Genomic DNA, 19,609 nt, shown 5'->3' with positions numbered 1-19,609 from the left:
ATTGGAAAGCAGCTGACTGGATCATGTTTTTTTCAAACTTCTGAAATGTTAATAAATGGAGACCTGTACTATCAGTAGAACTAGAGATGCTTAAACGTGTCTTCATCTCTTCTCGTATTGTCTACTGTTAAACATACTCAATATGTCTGCTCTTCTGTTTCAAATCCAGAATTCTGCTGCTATATACATATATATATATAAAAAAAACAATGTTTCCAATTTTTCTTACAAAGGCCAATTTTTTTTTATTCATAAAAACAACTTTTGGATGTTGAAATGACATAACAATTTAAATACAAGATATCCAGCCGTCAAACACAAAGACCAATCACTTGTTAGAAGGCACAAAAACATTAAGCATCGTGACAAGTAACTGATATTTAGCACTGAGTGTGTGCAGGATGTAGTACCAAGGACCCAAAGTAGATCTTCATGTCATGGTTTAGGCCCAAATGTAGTATAATTTAGCATAAACTTGTACTGCACTTGAGTCTAGAGAATTATTTGGAGCTTGAAGTGAAGAATGATACAAGTTTTTACCCCAATTAGGTTCGACTGTGGTTTGTATGTTGGTGGCTTCGTTTGAACTCTGGTGTAAAGCTGTGGTCCAGCTGAGCATTCATGTCTGTTCTCTGTAACATCAGAATGCACCAAACAGAATGTGAGTAATACTGGACAAAAATATGAAAACAATAACCCAGGTTATACAACAACATAATTGCTTAAAACATGCATTTACATATCAACTTATAAAAATACGTTGGGTAACAGAAGCTTAGTTACACATACGGCAAATTCTGAGCAACATTAGCATTTAATTGAAGTCATGTTTCCAGCAACCTACCTAATAAAAGTCCAATATTTTATTAGTTTGTCCCTCCGAGCAACACCCGACATTAAACAGTCATTTCATGGTACTAACTGTATCCAAAACAGGCTATAAAGTTCATCAGTGCTTAGTATCAAGTGGTCATTTACAGCTATATTTCATTGGGTTTATTTTTAAAATATATGAAATTTCCCCCCATGACATTGAAAAAAATGCACTGTTGCAGATCCAAAATAGTTTTCAAGAAAATAAGCTGCTGAACAACAGAAGGCACAGCGTGACACTGGGACAGCTGGTCTTCTTGAACACTCCTGCGCCTGACAAATGTATATTGATCATCTCAAGACTTCGAAAGCGACCAAGTCCACAGGTTTTTGTAGGAGTAGCATACAAGACATACACAGATACATGGTTATGGACCCATCGCCCATGGTAAAATATGGTCACATCACAGTAAAGCGTCTCAGGTCCAGATTAAGGTACCTTTATTCATGATTCAGCCAAACCCTTTCACACAATCAAAAGATTTATTCTGACATTCTTCTCACCAATTTTCATCAATATTTCCGAACGAAAGCTTTAAGATTAAGATCGCTCTCATATGTCTGTTAAATATGACGGTTAGCTTATCTTATTTTTAGCCTTGCTCAATCCAATGATAGAAAAAGTCCCCCTGGCATGTTATGTCTTGCAGATATAAAAACTGTAGTGTAAAAGTGAAACGTTGCCGTTTTACAGGAGTGAGGAGTATTTCTATTTGCCAGGTCCAATGCCGCAAAACGGTGCCTTTGGACACCGTTTAGAGAAAGATATTTTCACCTTCAGATGGAGCCAGTCTCTATGCTGAGTATCAAATAAGCCTTCAGGGATTATGATGAAAGTAAAACACACCGTACATTATTAAAATGTAGAAACCATTAGCGGCTTGGCAGTGTTCTGTGAATACATGCATTTGGTGGCTGGTTCTGTTGTTGACAGAGTTACAAAGTCAATATTCTGGCCTTACATAGCCAGTATTATCTCCACCTATGTGTCAGCGCAGGAGAATGGTCTGGCTGCACCCCTCAGCCTTCTGCTGCTGGAGGAAAAACACTTCTTTAAACCAATCACAGTAGTCTTTGGCAGCACTAAGCACAGAATTACAGTGGTGGTGCCATTACAAAATAGATTGTAAGGATAGTGGAAAAGGGGGAGAATAAGAAGAGACATTAGCCAATGTCTTAAACCCACAGTCTTAATCCAATAAATCAGACTATTCTCTGGTAACAGAATCTGACAATGAACTTCATTACTATTAGACGTTGATATTAATTTGCCATCTATTTGTTTTTGCTATTTTAATAAGAGTGCCTGAATTCATTGTGTAAACGTTTTGCACAGTACAATGTTGCTCAAAAATTCCCACCACAGAATAAAAATTGTAGCATCCAAAATCTATTATTCGCTAAAAATACCACAAAATACCACAATGCAAAGCTTTGATTTTCCTCCTGAGATAAAACACGTGTGAAATTTGTGTAATAAGTAAGAATTCTGAAAGTGAAGTAAAGATGTGACGTCTAAATCTAAATAGAAATAAATCTGTTGATTGATTTTTCCTTCATCTTTTTCATCTGTGAAAAAAGTTGGGGGGTTTGGCAGAAGTGTTTGTTGTTGTACTACTCATTTCGGCCACAAGAGGCTAGAGTGCACCACTACACCATGTTTTAAATGGGACTTAAAACAGTTGTGTTTTTTTTATCCAGGTGAGTTTTAATTTCTCCATGCATTCTACACACAAGGTACATATATAGTGTGTGAAAGCTCCTATTTACTACTTTGGGTAGTATAGGTGAGAAAACAGTCACACTTAAAGGACCCTGGAGTGTTGAGTCGGCTGTATCCGCTCACCCGGATCACTTGCTGCTAAAACCACTGATTGCAACGCTCGGTACTCTCTTTCTAACCTGTTATATCAAATTTTAACATTCCCCAGTCCATCAGCTGACCCCAGCAAGTGGCTGCTAAAGAAACAGCAGAGGACTCGCTACTGTGGATCACTCAGTACAACGTTGTCACAGTGTAACCAGCTGCTGATACTGAAGGAGCGGGTTAGACTTCTTGGCCTATCCCACAATGCTACCTGAGGATAAATATTCTTACTCAAACATTACAGCCTAATGATTAATGTTCCAGAAATTAAACCAGATAGAAATGCAATGTTTCAATTCCTTAATTAAAATTTAAAAGGATCAAACAGCAGACCCACAGTATTAGCTTAAGTTTGAATGTATTTGTAGTTGGAGACATTGGGCTCGCGTTTCACCGATTTCTATGCTCTGGGTGACTCAAGTGACTCGTAAACTCGGATCAGTTCCATTATGAACTCAGTCTGACAGTCGGCACATAGGTCGAGTTTAGCACTTCTATTGTGTAGAGGTGCAATTCATCCTATTGTGGCATAAATGAGGATTAAAAACAAATGTTAATCCAATTTTTTCCCCCCGTTTCATAGATCCATCCATCCATTTTCTACCGCTTATCCAGTATTCAGGGTCGCGGGGGGGCTGGAGCCGATCCCAGCTGTCATTGGGCGAAGGCAGGGTACACCCTGGACAGGACGCCAGTCTATCGCAGGGCCGACATGTAGAGACAAACAATTCACACTCACATTCACACCTACGGGCAATTTAGAGTCACCAATTTACCTATCCCCATCCTGCATGTCTTTGGACTGTGGGAGGAAGCCGGAGAACCCGGAGAGAACCCACGCTTACACGGGGAGAACATGCAAACTCCACACAGAAGGAACCCGGGCCGACCCGGGGATCGAACCCGGGACCCTCTTGCTGTGAGGCGAGAGTGCTAACCACTACACCACCGTGCAGCCCCCCGTTTCATAGATGAAAAACAAAAAGATTCAGTGGAGAAAAAACATTTAGACCAGTCTTAGAAAATGGTGTATTCTCTCTTGCCTCCCAGGGCTTCCGTAGCTCTACTCATGTGATCTTGTGAACCATCAAGTGCAAAATAGGTGAGAAGTTGAGGAAAGCTACCAGTTGCTTGAAACACTACAAGAATAAATGTGTCATAAAAATGATTCATTGTCGAGATCATTGGTACTGAGATGTTCAAGTTACTCGATCTCATTTACGCTTCCTCCCAAACCTCTCAAAACGTTTGAATAAGAAAAGCAAGACCCAAGCAAAAAACCCACTTCTTCAAAACGGTTCTGAACTCTGGAGCTGCAAAACGCTACAGAGAAGCATTCAGAGCCCTTTGCACGGTCCGGAACATCTCGGCTAAGGTGCTCAGTGTGAGTACACATGGCAGGTTTAAAGCAGTGATATATTAGTAAAGCTATGTGCGAAAAATACATTTCACTTCATTTACATGTGGAGTAAGTAAAAAAAAGAAAGAAGAATTTACACTGTACAATACATCAATTATATGTAAAGAGAAAAGTAAAGGTGTAGAAATGCTGGTGCTGCGTTGAGTCTAAAACTGGTCAGAGAGCAGATCACACAGTCTCTGAGACACAGACTCCCTGCTGGTCCGGAGGGTGAGACGGTACATCTGAACAGGAGACATGGACACAGTTACACAGGCTGCATGAGGATTCAACACAGGACAAGTCTGAGTCTGTGCATGCGTCTTTACCTGGGCTTGTGTGTTGGGCTCCAGTCTGAGGAGGCAGCCCACCTGAGTGCTCTTAGTGTGAATGACTCCGGCTCCAACAAAGTTTGCAGGATTGGGATCCACCCCATCCAGCAGAGCTACACCAAAACCTAAGATCTACGAAATACGTTACAGAAGAGAAAGAAAACAGTGATCATATGGACACAAAACACAGACTGATGTGGGAATGCACCATAATGCCTCGACACTAGTTTACAACACCAATATTATTCTTCGTATAATCGTATTTACTGCACAATATAGTTACTATTTTTATTGCAAAAGAATGTGATTTTACTTCTCATCCACGTCTGCTGCTTGACAGTTCATGCTTGAAACAGCCTTTGACTAGATCTCCACTCACTTGTTCGGTTTCTTTTAAGGCAACATGGGTGTGAAACCCTGAACATGCTAAAACAGATTAAAACGATACCATCTGTGACTTCCCATTCAGTTTAAAAACTACTGTAGTTTAGAGGAAAGTGAACACAAAAAACAACTTCACCATTTTTCAGAAAAGCTGCTATAAATTCATCAAATCATTCATGCACATTACCGTTATCAATGAACGTCAAGTAGAGCGCACACTAGAACATGTCTACATGAGTTATGTACATGTCAGCTAAGTTCCCGTTAAAGAAGGGGTTCTTTACCTTGGCATTGGTAACATCTCTGTCCATTGGGTGTCCGGCTTTAAAGATGTTCTGAACCTCTTGCTGAGGACTGAGAACAGGAGAGAAGGTTAATCCCTCATCGCTGGGAGGACAGGAACAGGACATGTTACCATAGAAACATAGCCACCATGACAATGACAATAGAAATGACCTGTTCCTCATTCTGTTCATATTTTGTAAACATGTACACATAACATTGAAAGCACGAGCCTCTCGTTCATGAGCGGATGCATGCTTCCTTCACCACCTTGGTACAGCTAGCCAGCGTAGTTTGGTAGAAAGAAATACCTTTCTACATGAAAGTGCTCACAACAAGGTCTGTGGATTATCTTGAGTATCCAGACATGATTTCTAGAAGGGGACGTTGCTACTGAGTTTTTCAAATGTCTTCTTTTGCCGCTCTGACGAGACAGTGGTGCATTGATAACGTAGTGTCTTACACTCCAAGCTGCTTCCAGCGCTGGAAGAAATCTTGCGATGTCATCTCTGTGGGCTGGAAAAACTTGTTCAACATCACAGGGAGTTTCACGGCAATGTTCTGAAGAGTCCCACCGTACCTGTTCACCCACATACAGTTAGAAATGAGCACGTAGAACCAACTGAATACATGGAACATAAAGGATGCATCCAGATACCGACCTGAACTGGGTGTTGAGTACCGGTGCATCTGTGAAATCTGACACACACTCGATGTTGAGGATCTGCTGGAGCTGGGCGCCACCTTCTACTGTGGGGTCTACTGGTTTAGTGTGGATATTCAACTGTGAAGATAAAGGTTAAGGACTCTACAGATACCTAAACCACACTAACATACACCTCAGCCAGTGGTCGTAGTACACTTTCTCGTATGTAGTATTGACGGACAAGGTTGTTAAAATTCTGTCCTTTTCATTGTGATTTTTTTTATCCAACATAGCCTTGTGGCTCGGTCCAATCCACTAGGGCTGAACCGTCACTATTTTTAACAATCAAAGCTTCTTTAAATGTTTTTGAATGAAGCTATTTGTGTCCTTTGTATGTGTGCAGCAGCAAGTGGGAGAGCTTGTTGTTTTGAAAATGTTGAATGCCAACGAATAGAGTTCTATGCAGTTTTTTCATTAGAATAAACTATATTGTGGAAATGACTACTTCCATCTTTTTTCACTACTTTTTAGATTTTATGGACTGAGGACTGAGACAGCGGCACTCACAGACCACACTGCACTCTATGAGCCTGTTGATCGGACGGTCAGTTCTGTGGTGATGGCCTAATTGATTCAGTTAAGTGTTTAGTAAAGTGCCGTTCCTCCTGTGTAACAACAAGTGGCCACGCAGTGGAAAGGATATGAGTCTTGAGCGTGTCACTAGTGGTCACGGATGAGGAGAAGCTGAGGAACTGGGTGGATGTCTTGTTGCCGTAGAACACATACATGCGACCTGTGGGACGACAGTAGGTTCATTCTTTAGGTAATCACATTACGTAATCACAGTTACTAATCCCAGCCTGTCAGAAGTATCCATTAAATATATCTTTAAAACTGATTAGGTCTGATGAGATTTCCCCAAAGTAAAAGATGCAGACCGGAGACTAATACTATTAGAGAGCTGCTTACCCAGGTTCTGCCTGTACTCAGACTTCAGTCCAATCTGCAACAGCTGGTTCTCATAGATAACACCGTTGTTCTTACAAACAAACCTGGAATTTACAAGTAAACAATTACGTACTTACAATGAACAGTGATTAAAAGTCACGATAACTCTGCCTCTGCAGTTTAAAAAAAAAAAAAAATTATATAAAAAATATTTATATAAATGATGGTATATTACTCGACAGTATGTGTAACCACACGTTCTGCTAATTTCATCAACCAAGCTCACAGTACAGACCCACCTGGAGAAGTTTTCCTCAGACACATCTATGGATGCAGGGGTGGAGATGTCGGACAAAACATCAACGAGCAGACTGGCTCCTGCTGAAGGGCTGGTGTTAAGATTCAGCAGGTCTGTGAAGGGGTGACTGGAACCCTGGGAGAGAAACATCGAGAAAACATCAACTTTAATCTCTTAGATAGGAATTGTAATGACACTACAGCTATCGCGTCTGTGGGCTTTTCCCATGCTGTTTATTTGAGCGATGGCATTGTTATCAAAATGTTAGGCCTGCAAAAAAACACAACCCTAACCTCTTCAGTGCTGCTTTATGTGAAAAAGCAGAGAAAGGCAAGAGAACAGTGAAAACCAGGCAGGCTTCTGATATAATGTAAGACAATTATAATGATAATAAAAGAAGAGAAAAAGGAGACGACCGCCACTCCAGTGGTAATGAATAATTAAATAATTCATGATACTGTGTGTTGTTTCTAGCTATCAATATACCATGGTCCCAGCAGAGAGCAAGGTGGGACTAGAGGAGGCAGGGCGGGGTCTGTTGGTAGAGAGAAGGTCTGCCATCAGTGAAGGAGAAGACTGATGGAGAAAGACAAGGATCAGAAAGAGGAGAACGAGGAAAGAGGGGAGAAGACAGGGAAGGAAGGAGAGCAGACAAGTCAAGGTCAAGATCAAGGAAATGCTGAAAATAGAAGACAACAAAGGCAAAGTAGTAACACATAAAAATATGTAGAATACAGCCTCTGTCATTTTTGTTTAATGCAGGCTTGTTGAACATGTTGCACAAAAGGCCTAAGCATGCTGATTTGCATGGGAAATGTGTTGACTTGTTTAGAATAAAGGTTTTCCAGGGTGGGGTTTGAATTTAAAATGTTTAGGGGGAAAAAAGAGAAAAAAACTCAAGCTGTACTGGCCACCTTACCTTGTTTGTGACTTCAGTGGTCTCGCTGTGCTCGGTGCTGCCGTTAACATTCCACCGGGCCTCGTCGATGTCGGGCACGTTTCCCGGACCCTTCTTCTTCTTCAGCTTTGCCAGGATCGACGACTCTCTCTCTGGGAATGGAGGCATCTCTTCTAAGACCGTGGCCTATGGAGGGACAGAAAGAGGAGGAGGTAGGTTTTTTGCTGGGAAATACCAACAACAGTGTTTTAAAGACATGGTGTCTAGAATGTATGTGTTCATTGATGTATAATCACTTCAAATTAAGAATCCTTGTGGTTTCCTTAACTGAGACATTAATAGCAACATAAGGAGCGCTTCCCCCTTGTTTCTACAGTAGCCCAGAAGGGACAAATCAAACATTGGCTCTAGAAAGAGCCTTTCACATTTTTACATTACAGGCCACTGTAGTTCTCCGACACACTTGGAAAGGGAGGGGTGAGGGGCGGGGTATTCAGTTGGATGCAATCTGCAAATCTTGGCCGTAATCAATTCGTATTTTAATTGGAACTCACTAACCAGTATGTCGGTGCTAGCGATGCAGCTGAGCCGCAGGTACTCGATAGCTCTCTGCTGAAGTTCCACATCCGCGTTGCGGAGCTGGCTGTCTGAGCGCAGGACGTCTTGGATCGTGACCTTCACTTCTGGAAACAAATTAATGAACTTGATGTAGGCCGACAGCAACAGTGCCCGAGTTGGAACAGAGCACAGGTGGAACTTGGAGTGGAGAAGGTTGAACTGGACCAGAGGACTGAAGGAGAGGACAACACAAACGGTAACATAACATTCAGATTCAACTGTGGACTTCAAGTTAATATTTCCCTTTTATGGTAAGCTGCTCCGTGTTTAGTGTTAAGCCAACATATTTGTGTCAGTAGCATTTGTTTAAAGGTTTGGTTCATCCAAAAATACCAAAATACTTTTATTCTCAATTAAGCCTGCTCATATCTAGCCATGCAGATAGTGGTGGCTTCATAAAAATGACTTTATACGGAAGAAAGTTTGAGAGTGAGGTCTGAGAATAACAGAGACAAAAGGCAAAGCTATTGAATTGCTTAATGTGAGCACCAAAACAAAATTCAGTTATATCTCAAAACCTGGAAAAATTAAACCAAAACCAGAGCTAACACTGGTTGTTTTTTTGGGGGCAAACCAACCCTGAGCTAAAACATCAGCTGAACTCAGGCAAAATGATATGATTTTCCAAATGTGGATTGCGCTATGGGGATGTTGTTTACCTGGAGCGTGAGTCACCAGCAATTAGGTTTCCAAACTCTCCCAGGATGTAACCGCCCACCTTTACCAGGTTCTCATGGCAGGCAGGAGCCTGCAGCGCCTGTAAGTGTTCAAAGCATAACGGCATTAGGAATATACACTGCTATTTACTGCAAGTTGGATTTAGAATGGGATAGGTGGGTTATGCTGATCAGCGATGGCTGAAATCCTCACCTCAAAGACGGTCTTGGCTGCATAGCCTTGGACATCATCTTGGTTAATGACGATCTGGATGACACGGTACCACACCTCCTCACTGACATGGTCGCCGGCGATGCGGATGAGGTTGAGAATGGTATCCACGTACCAGGTGTAGTCCACAGCATATTTTTCTGCCAGGATAGCCACTTTGAGCACCTGAGGAAGAAAAGGAACCGGCTTAGAGCGAGAACCGTACACTACATGGTGAGCAGGCATGTACGGATGACTCACTATCTCCTCTCTGATTGAGTAGTCGGCGTTCTCAAGGTAGCTTAGCATCTCTGCTACAATCTGCTTGGCGTTGCTGCGGTCACACATGGCATAGAGCAGATCCACAGCCCGCTGGCGAACACTCACATCTCGCTCGGTCTGTATTGTAAACCAGCATAAACAAAATATATTACAGATGTCTGACAGATTTGATCAGTTGTTGTCGGCACTTTTAAGTCCTGGGTGGGTGGATAGTAAGGTTCAGTAATTAATGTCCTTATGGATTTCTGATTATTATGACGTATCAAAATGAGTCTAGAAGGCGAGAACTCGCTTGATTGTTTAATTCCTCTGCCATCAAAAATATGTTGTTAAAAGTTCATTATAAATATTTTCTTCTTCTCTTTTTCTAACTTCCAACAGTACTTTTACAGATAAAAAGGTTTTGTGAATGATTCATAAAAACACAGTTAAATAACCAATAGAAAAGTGCATAAATATTCACATTGGCACATTTCCTATTCCTAAACTCCCCACTGATGAGATGGGTTAAAGAAAACAACCATCAACCACAACATTCATCATTTGCAGATCAACCTGCAAAGCTTCTAAAAGTCACAGAGCAGATAAAGGACTCACCTTCAGAGCGTTGATCACAGTATCTATATGAGTCTTTACTGCCTCATGAGAAAACTCGGAGCTGGCCAGTGTGCACATGCTCTCCAAAGCCAAATAACGGAGATTGGTTTCCCTGTGCTGCAGAAACTGGCCCAGCTGGTTGCAGGCTCGTACCAACAGGGTGGGCTCGCTGCAAGACAAGATTCAACAACTCGCTGAGGTGTCCAAATGCCAACACAAACTTCCAAAAAGGAACAAATGCTGCACGACTCTGGAATGTGATCTATTGACAGCTGGGTTTACCGCGTGACCTTGATGTGACGTAGAAAGATAAAGGTTAGCTTTCTGTTTTTGGTATTTTTAATGCAGCTTAAGAGTCCAGTGTCTAATACAACATGTTGCAAAAAGTCAATCTAGTGACGCAATGGTAAATTTCATGTTGCTGAAATGGTAAAATTCCCCCCCAATATTAATATGAATGTCCTTTTATTTCTCGTCTAGAACACACATCTGTCTCCGTGATATTCAAGCTGGTCACAGTGAATATGACCAACCTGTCATGGTGGATAATGAGAGAGATGGCTTCAAACAGAACAGCATTCTTGGCATTGGAGTGCTGGACCTTCTTGGACTTTGGTGGCTCCTGGGCTTTATTGAGGATGGTCTCCAGACACTCTGTCAGACGACTTCGCAGCGATGCATCCTCTGCAACAACACGACTATGTTCTTAACACCTCCTGGTCTTCACTCAGTCTAGTCACATTATTACTTCCACTAACTCTTAGTAGAAGGGGGCACTATTTCATATTAACAAAATAATTAGATAAACTTTTATGTTCTCCAAAAGTTCATTTCTTAACTTTTTTCCCCCATTGGACTTTCAACTCTAGTGTCATCTGGTGTGAAAATGAATTTCATGCAACCGTTATTCTATACTAACAGATGGAAATGATAACAGCAATTCTAAGCATTCTAGATCACTAAGTTTGCAACACTATGGGAATAATCTATTCTATTACTGAGCAAGCAAGGAAAGCAGCAGTTTATATTGTGGCATGTGTTCTCATTTACTTCCTTTCTGAGAGAGTAGGATGAGAAAGTGTGTTAAATACAAAGGTGAAGTCAAGATGTGTTAAACCTGAGAAAGTAAATTCACTTAAATGTCTACACAGAACAGGGTGTTATGGGTAACTAAGGAGCAGAAGTTAGCAGGGGAGCTGAAGCCCACTACTCCTAAATCTATGTGTTCCTACACAGTGCTTCAGGAGGTGGAAAGACCAAAACTAATACTGACATCCTACCTGTATGTATAAAACAAACAGCCATAGCTTGGACAGTACAGCCCAAAGAAGCATAACGACATGCGTCTCCTTTCACCAGCCCACACTAATGAAGTTCCACTAATCATCTGTCAGGTGATGCAACTGTATGTTTCTACACGGGATCATAATTTCTTCTGCATAAAACACAAGAATAAACTGTTTCGTACCAGGAGGAGGGTAGCACTGTAGCAGGCGCAGCAATTTGACAGACAACCATGGTGCAGCAACAAAGTAGTATGTATAGTCCTGTAGGTCGATGGATGCCGAAGTCACGATCTGGACAAGCAAGAACAAGGTAACACATCAATGCATGTTGAAATCAGATTCTCTCTTTGGCCTCAGTGAGACGAAGATATCATGTGAAGTGACAGAAAGACGCCCACCCTGCTGAGCCGCGCTACAGCCAGTGCGACGGATGTTTTGAAGTCCTCGGGACTCTTCTGGGCGAGAGTGGTTATAAGGCTGGTGGCGGCTGTTACCACTCCCTGACAACAGACAGACACACCGTTATACAAAATATTCATCACCCTGGGGAACGGTGTTTCAGGTCAGCTGGCCAAACAAAGCAGATACTGCATCCCAAATACATTCTAGGTACTGATTCTGTACACAATGTACTTTACATACTACTTAGCATTTTATACGAACAGGAAATTAATCTGTGCAATGTTTTTCCAGCTGTAAGCAAGTCCATGTCCTTTGTGCATTGCATTGTGGGATGCATGAAAAGCACATCTGCAAATATGTATCTATAGTGGGAACACTGGGGCTGTAACAGTTCATGTATTATTGGCGTATGTGAATGGAAACGCATGCTAATGCACAAACGCTGGCATCACCCTGATGTACCGATCACCGGGACGATGGCAAAGCAACCTGTATTTTCAGTTTTATATGATGAGAGATGATTTTCAGTTTTATAGTCAATTGTGATGTGTTGCATTTGGGGGGAGTGTATCATTATTTTCACAATGAAATAATTTACCAAAGTTGCCAGTGGGCAAAACACTACCTCAGTCCTCACTTGTTTTTTTCCCACTGTACCAAATAAGCACCTAACCATGCTTCCTAAATGCTGGTATGAATTGAAACATGACCTCTGCATACCGTTACACCCCTAGTGAACTCGCCACATTAAAAACTTGCATGAGTCAAGTCTTACCAGATGCTGATCATTAAGCAGATGGACCACTCGTGCTGTCCATTCACCCATGGGAACCAGGTCAGGAGAGGTCCTGTTGAGCCGTAGCAGACAGAGGGCTGCACTCTGCTTCACGCTGTCCATCGTGTCCCTGATAGAGGCCAGCAAAAGAAAACTTCAGTCATCATAATCTGACACATACCTATACCCACTGTAACGGTCACTGTCCCATTTTCACACTTAAGTTATAGTCCTTCACATTTTCATCCTTTAATCTTAAACTTTAATGTTAAAAATACAATAGGCTATGATAAAGTAGGGCTGTACCGCCTCTCCAGCAGCGACTGCAAGCCCGTGCTTAATGCAACCTCCAGGAGGCTTCCGCTCAGACTTTTAGGCCCGAGCCCCTCATGGGGTACATGGGAGAATGCTCCCACGTATGCCACGGCTGCAAGGGCTCCGGCTTGGCTTAGCTTAGCTTGTCTTGTCTTCAGGACACGACTTGGGACGTACATCTCTACATTCTTGGTTGAGATGGACAGCATAACGCTGCAACACGTGTCTTTCAGGTTAATTAAAGACGTTCATTCTTAAGGATTCTCTTATCCTACTGTATTGTTGTTTTATGGTTGTGTTGTTAGAAAAAAAACATTTTGTGTTGCAAGCATGTTTGTTATTGCAAGGGTAAAAAAAACAAAAACACATATCCAAATCCAAAATTCAAAACCGAGTACCTGCACAACAAAAGAATATGTGTATAGTCAAATATTCGGATCCAGCTATAGACACACTGACTATGCATAAGTACAACCCCACTTCAAAAAATCAAAACTATCCCTTCAAAGTCAAAATCTGATTCGAATGCCACTGTGTGCAAATGGATTTTCTAGGACGATACAAACTCTTACAGGTGATTTCTTATTTCGTCAGATGTTCTTCAAATGTAACAAAAAGCCAATGTCCAAAAGTGACATTAAGCAATTTCCCTCAGTGTTTTTGAATGACTAACAGTAAAAAGCTAGCATATTTGTGATTTGAACCAGTCAAAATATCCATGCATTGATGTACAAACCCTGCAACCAAGATGCTGGGAATTTGAGAAGCAAAAGCCTCGGCCATTTCTCTGCTGCCCACATTAGCAATGCAGTGCAGGGCCAGGTTCATGAAGGTCGGGTTGCGGCTGGTAAGGTCATTCTTAATGCCGTTGTTGATGAGACGGATCAGGTCGCTGTTAGAGTTCACCAGCACTGAGATGAACAGGTAGCCCTGAACATGGAAAAGTCCACCAAACAAAAGGAGAAACCATGTAATGTCAAGTTATTGGTATACTTTGTCACACAAACATATTTGGAATGGATGACAACTTTAGACACTGGATGAACATGAGGACAAACTTACAATTTGTTTCTCTGTGTACTTGTTGGAGCTGAGCAGGTTGACAGCCTCCATATGTCCAAAGTCGATATCATGGCCCAGAAGAAAGATAAAAAGGAGCTTGCAGATGTACTTTTTTTTGCTGTAGCCGTCTAGAGCCTTGTCTCCTATTCACGCACATGCAAATATGCAAAAATACACACACAAAGATGGATATGAATGTCTACGTAAAGTTACAAACACAGGGGCTTCAATGGGCATAGGAAAAGGCATGGGGGGATTTTTATCATCATAGTTTGGAAGGAAGTTAAAATATTAATTAGGCATTCATCTTTTCTTTCCCTTAAATTAAGTCTTTCAAGTTGTTTCATGAAAGTCCAAACTTTTTATTTTACTTTTGGATAATGAAATTATTATTTCCTATGTGGAAAATCAATGGAAAATTGATCTGACAAGAATTGCGGTGAATGGTGGAATCTGTTTTAATTCTTGTGATTATATGCGAGTCTGTCTGGCATGCTCACCCAGGGTTTCTGCCAGCTTATTGCAAGGTCAGCGTTACGTTAGCGAGTCGATCGAGAGATAGTGCTTGTGTGACGATAAGTATGAAGTGAGCAGTGAATAACATATAATGATATTTTTAAGTACTCATATATCGGTCGTCATCTGGAAATACCCAAATGAGCATACTTATAATTGGTCTGAACAAAAATTGTACCAGGGCATCTGGATATGTATATTTACATATAATATGTATATAACTATCACATAGCAAATGACAAAGCACAACGGAGAGAGCATAGAGAACATGCTAAAATGAACATAGGTCAGAATGAGAGGGCATTATGGGCAGAGGAGGCAGCTTCATTTTGAAGCAAACTAATTATAGACATCGAGAAACAGGTGGCAGGATAAACAACCCCAACAGAAGAGTAAGATATATTGACAGAGAGGTGTGAGTAGTTTTAGAAATGGAGACACAGTGACAGACAAGACGGACAAAAGCGATGAAGAATGTGAAGAGGGCCAAACCAAAGACACAAGGCTCTTCTCATTTCTCAAATTTGTGCATCCTCATCTCCTCGTTTCTTGGTGCGCTGGCTTGTGACCCGTAAAAATAAAACAACAAAATCTCAGCCCTTTATCTTGGAGGAATTCCCAATTCTTAAAATGCATCTTGAAGAGTGAGGCGCTATAAGCGACGATACACGCTTTCATCTTTTTGGCACCAATGAGATATAAGAGGCTTGACATTTGGTCTGCAAGATATGTTTTTTCAGCATAGTCATGTGCATTAGTCAAGTCGTCGGATGTGTGATGTCGACAAATTAACGCAATCATGCTACAACTTTTTTGCTGCTTGACACAAAAAAGGAAACTCTCACGGTTCTCGTTTTCCACAACAATTCCAGTGTTTGCAATTACTTCCTTATAGTCGAGGCAAACCCGCCACAGTTTCAAAATCAAGTGAAAATAGCAGCTCAAGGACGGCTTGTAAAAGGTTAGGGTGAAGGCAGCTCTCACCCGAACCTTGCTGCTGCCCAGGACTGTGGCTGGCTGCATGTTCACCCTGCAGGGATGGAGGGGACTCCAACCAGGGCGTACCGTCTTTAGTGGGCGTCTGTGGTGATGTTAACACCCATCAGACCCATCTTGATACATGGAACCAGTCTCATTTTCCTATATGTTGTGCTTGTCTTTGTTACCGTGTCATTTATTTATGCAATCAATGTGTTTATGATGAAATTGTTTACACATGCACAAAATAAATCAGATTGACACATTAAACTTCAAAATGTACTACATTTTGGTTGAATATTCCTGTATATGTTATATTGCAATATATATTGCAGAAAGTTTCAGTTTTTGCTGGAATAATTTAAAACCAGGGCGAGACTCTACAAATGCCTGTTGCTTCGTCTCCTCTCCTCCGCCACTTGCATCTCCTATGGGTGGGACTAAGGCGAGAGGAGAGGAGACGAGGAAAGGAATCAAGGATGCACAAACTGGGAAATGAAAAGGGTCTTCAGTCACAAGATTAGAGTTAGCAAAATGGATTAAACAGCAACAGGAAAACTTGTATCAAAGAGGAAAATGAAACGAAATCAGGTGCTACAACTCAGCTTTTGGATGGAATGAGAAGCTGAAGTTTAGCCTGGTTTGTCAGAATTGTTCACCTACCTTTAAATTTGGAACGGATATTGGCCAATTCTTTGTTTATCCTCTTAATCTCTGCCTCTTTACTTTTACCTGCAAAGAGACATTTTGCATGTTACATAGTGCTGCGATCACTCATAACTTGCTCCTTGTTGAGAAGCTGAGAGGAATAAACTCCACCTGTTCAGTTCATCACAAGAAAGAATGTGCCACTCATTACAACGCTATGGCTATTTTATTTGTTCTATAAGTGTTGCAGGATTGAGTCATAAAACCCGTAAATATTTCATATTTTTGCCCTTCCAGTTCCCTTATCTTGAATAAGTGGGATTGTTGAATACGTTTTTGGTTTTATGCCTCAAATGAGGTCTGTGGTTAAGATAAGCTTAGATTTTCACCTTTTCTTCTACAATATAAAATAGGTCAGAAAATACCCCACTTGTCAATTTTTAAGCTTTAACATGTCTTAAAAAAGGTGGTTGCTAACAAGTGGCTTACTGCGACTATTAAAACATTATCACGTTGAACACTAGCCCGCCTTTAGCTTCATGCTGGTGCCGTGATGTCATGCTACCACAGTAGAGGTGGTGTAGTTTGATTGTAGCATAAAATAAGATTTTTACTTGGTGGTGATTGCAATCATGCTTCAAAGAAATCAAAAAATTGGGGTTAATTTGTGAGAAAACATGTAAGAATCATAAACTTGTATTTGCCACAGAGCTCATTTTCTGCAATAATCCAAAATGGATTATGGCAATTGTTTTTTTGTTTTTTTGCAGAGGGAACCAAGGCGATGCATCCTGCAGTCCGCTATAAAAAACCCAGTGGAGCTGCATGTCATGGAGACATACTCCCGGGTAGCTAGGACCCCCCTTTCCCTTAAAACAGCCTGAATTATTGCTTGGATTGCTCATGGATTCAACAAGGTGCCGTAAACATTAATTAGAGAATAAGTCCATGTTGACATAACAGCATCACATAGCTGATGCATTGCATGCATTCAACAAAGGAAAAATTGTTCAGTATCTCATTACTTTGAGATAATAACATAACCCTGTGTGTTGAGAAAACAGATCATGGGGAGCATATCCAAGGAGTTTGTCTTTTAATGAGGCATGTATTAGTCAATGATGTCAGCATCTTCTGAGCCCTAAACTCAAGGAAGAAATAACAGCTTATTTAACTAGATTGAGTCTTCACTATCTGTCGTCCTATTTTCTCAGGTAGTGATGACTTCAAATAATTTATTCGCGATTATCAGGTAGAGAGGTCTGAATTACAAGAGGTATGCTCATAATTATAAAGCCATAAAATATTAAGATCTTTATATAATAGCTATGATAACGGTTCGTCGTAAATTACAAGATTAGTCATCTTGTAATTCATCTTTTAATATCGCCCCTCTTAGATGAGTGCTATGTGCTTGCATATGTTTGCCAATCCGAGTCTGTGAGTAACTGTAAAATGCTTCATCAACACTTCGGGAGAAGGGAAATGTGAGGCAACACATTTGGCCACAGCTCCGCCCATACACTTGAATACACAGTAAATACGTGATGCGTTTGTGTGACTTAAACTTCCCCTGGGAAAAACGTTTATGCGCCATTTGGGCTGCTTTGAACCTCACTTTAGGATAGAAAATGTGGCATTTGTAAAACACGCCACAGCTCTTCATCATTTCGAGATATGCGCGTCCTTTTGACACTGCCTCAAATGTTCCTTACAAAGTCGAAACTGTTACCCCAAAAAGTGTAAATGGTGGCCATTGACCAACCTTAAGATTTATAGCAGGGAACCGTTTGTAAATTACAAACTTACAGACTGAAAATGGCAGTTTTGGCTTTATCTCCAGTTCGCTGTGCGGTCCACGCCCTTCGACATGACGTTAGCCGCTGGGTGCTAGCGGCTAACGTTAATTAGCTAGTGTAGGCTAGCCAGACGAGTGGTTGCCTGAACCCACTGATATATTACTAAGTTTCCATAATAATGGGTTAAACGCTGGGGACACACTTCTGGGCATGTTCCGGTGCCCACCAGCCATACAGATAGCCACCGCTGCCCCAGCTAGCTTGTTACTAGCCAAACCAAGAAGTGTCTGTGAGGGTGATAAACAAACTTACAGTTCCTGATGTCGGAGATGAACACGGCCAAGCCACGCATCCCATCCCCTTTAGAAACCGCAGGCATTTTGTCCGCTCCCCGTTAATGACACGCTTTCTCTTCTGTGTTTTGTTAAAAGTCTAACTTTATGAAGTAACTTTGTTTCCAAGTTTGCTAAGCAGCTAGCAATTGCTGTAACAGCCAGGGAGCCCCGATATATGACGGAGACAGGAACCAGAGCAGCTGCGGCCGCGTTCCGTCACTCCCCGGCTACACCTACAACAACAGCGGGGCTGCGTTCCGTACTTGTGGAGTTTAACGACAATGGACATTTAAAAAAAAGTTGCATAGTTAAGGTCTAACACAATTTGAACATCTCGCCTTGTATGATTTTATAGTTTGTCACTATTCTGCCTGACATCAATTATTCATTCCTTTGTTTTGCACACATTTAGGTCAATGACATTGAAATACAAAGGCAGGTAGGCCACAGCCATGTTTCTGACTCTAAGACCTGAAGAACATGACAGCATCAGAGACTTTCACAGGATGTCTGTTCTTCAGCTGTCTGTATGCATGATTAAAAAGTGGGGGGAGAGGACACCACCCTTGGGTGAGCTTGTATTAGAGACCACAGTGGTGGACAGCTGTCCATTTAACCTGCTGGATTTTGTTTGTTAGAAAATCTAAAAGCAACATCAAACACTGATCACTTCCTTTATAAAAGTGAACAAGTCACTCCATCAGTATAAGATGATATTTCGTATTATTATTATTATAATGATTTATTTATTTATTTTGTTGTGTTTTTGTTTCTGTGTTTCCAAAATTCTGGTTTGACGTGTGTGCTAGCCACCAACAAAAACTCACAGCTAACAGCATCAACAAAAAATAAGGTTTCCAGCAGTATGCTTTTGTATCTGGCCTAAAAACTGTATGGCAGAAGAAAATTAATAAAAGAGCCAAAAATATAGTTACAGACTTCTAACCAGTGAGTAAAGATGTAGGAATAGTGAGAAGGTCTTCACTCTGATGTAGAGAGTGAAGGGGCTGTAGCTGAGTAATGGCTGGTGAATGGCATATACTTTCTAAATTGGCAAAAAAACAACCAAACCAACCCTGGCCTCCCCTACTGGCGGTCCCAGTGCTGACAGGATACACCCTGGATAGGTCATACAGGATTCACGCCTTCCTACTGAGAATGCCATTAATCCCTTACCTTGTGTACAGTATAAATACAGATCA

The 19,609-nt window shown here is 41.3% G+C and overlaps 1 protein-coding gene and 1 long non-coding RNA gene across 6 annotated transcripts; one reads left to right on the top strand and one right to left on the bottom strand.

The window, feature by feature from the left end:
* The first annotated feature begins 226 nt into the window (after positions 1 to 226).
* On the top strand, positions 227 to 4,232 carry LOC311012171. The gene is made up of 2 exons (XR_014596999.1): positions 227 to 3,104; positions 3,200 to 4,232. It is a non-coding gene; the product is annotated as an uncharacterized lncRNA (long non-coding RNA).
* On the bottom strand, positions 3,700 to 18,596 carry LOC311011679 (AP-2 complex subunit alpha-2). Of its 5 annotated transcripts, none has more exons than XM_084006759.1 (23): positions 18,385 to 18,596; positions 16,289 to 16,357; positions 14,132 to 14,274; positions 13,806 to 13,999; positions 12,755 to 12,884; positions 11,976 to 12,077; positions 11,760 to 11,868; positions 10,825 to 10,975; positions 10,292 to 10,460; positions 9,674 to 9,811; positions 9,416 to 9,598; positions 9,205 to 9,302; positions 8,486 to 8,717; positions 7,949 to 8,113; positions 7,516 to 7,605; positions 7,031 to 7,164; positions 6,753 to 6,835; positions 6,485 to 6,576; positions 5,800 to 5,921; positions 5,601 to 5,717; positions 5,140 to 5,209; positions 4,469 to 4,603; positions 3,700 to 4,384 (listed from the first exon to the last, which is right to left on the bottom strand). In XM_084006759.1, exons 1-23 carry the CDS (start codon positions 18,449 to 18,451, stop codon positions 4,307 to 4,309), a joined length of 2,871 nt encoding a protein of 956 aa, XP_083862885.1. In that variant the 5' UTR covers positions 18,452 to 18,596; the 3' UTR covers positions 3,700 to 4,306. The 5 variants fall into 5 exon arrangements, with proteins under 5 accessions (XP_083862885.1, XP_083862886.1, XP_083862884.1 ...); XM_084006760.1 differs by having other exon boundaries at positions 5,800 to 5,924; positions 6,488 to 6,576; XM_084006758.1 differs by having other exon boundaries at positions 3,700 to 4,603.
* Between the last annotated feature and the right edge of the window lie 1,013 nt (positions 18,597 to 19,609).

The sequence above is a fragment of the Eutrigla gurnardus genome (genome assembly GCF_963514095.1).
Source record: "Eutrigla gurnardus genome assembly, chromosome: 1".
Classification (NCBI taxonomy): Eukaryota; Metazoa; Chordata; class Actinopteri; order Perciformes; family Triglidae; genus Eutrigla; species Eutrigla gurnardus.
This window is presented reverse-complemented; position numbering and strand designations above follow the sequence as displayed.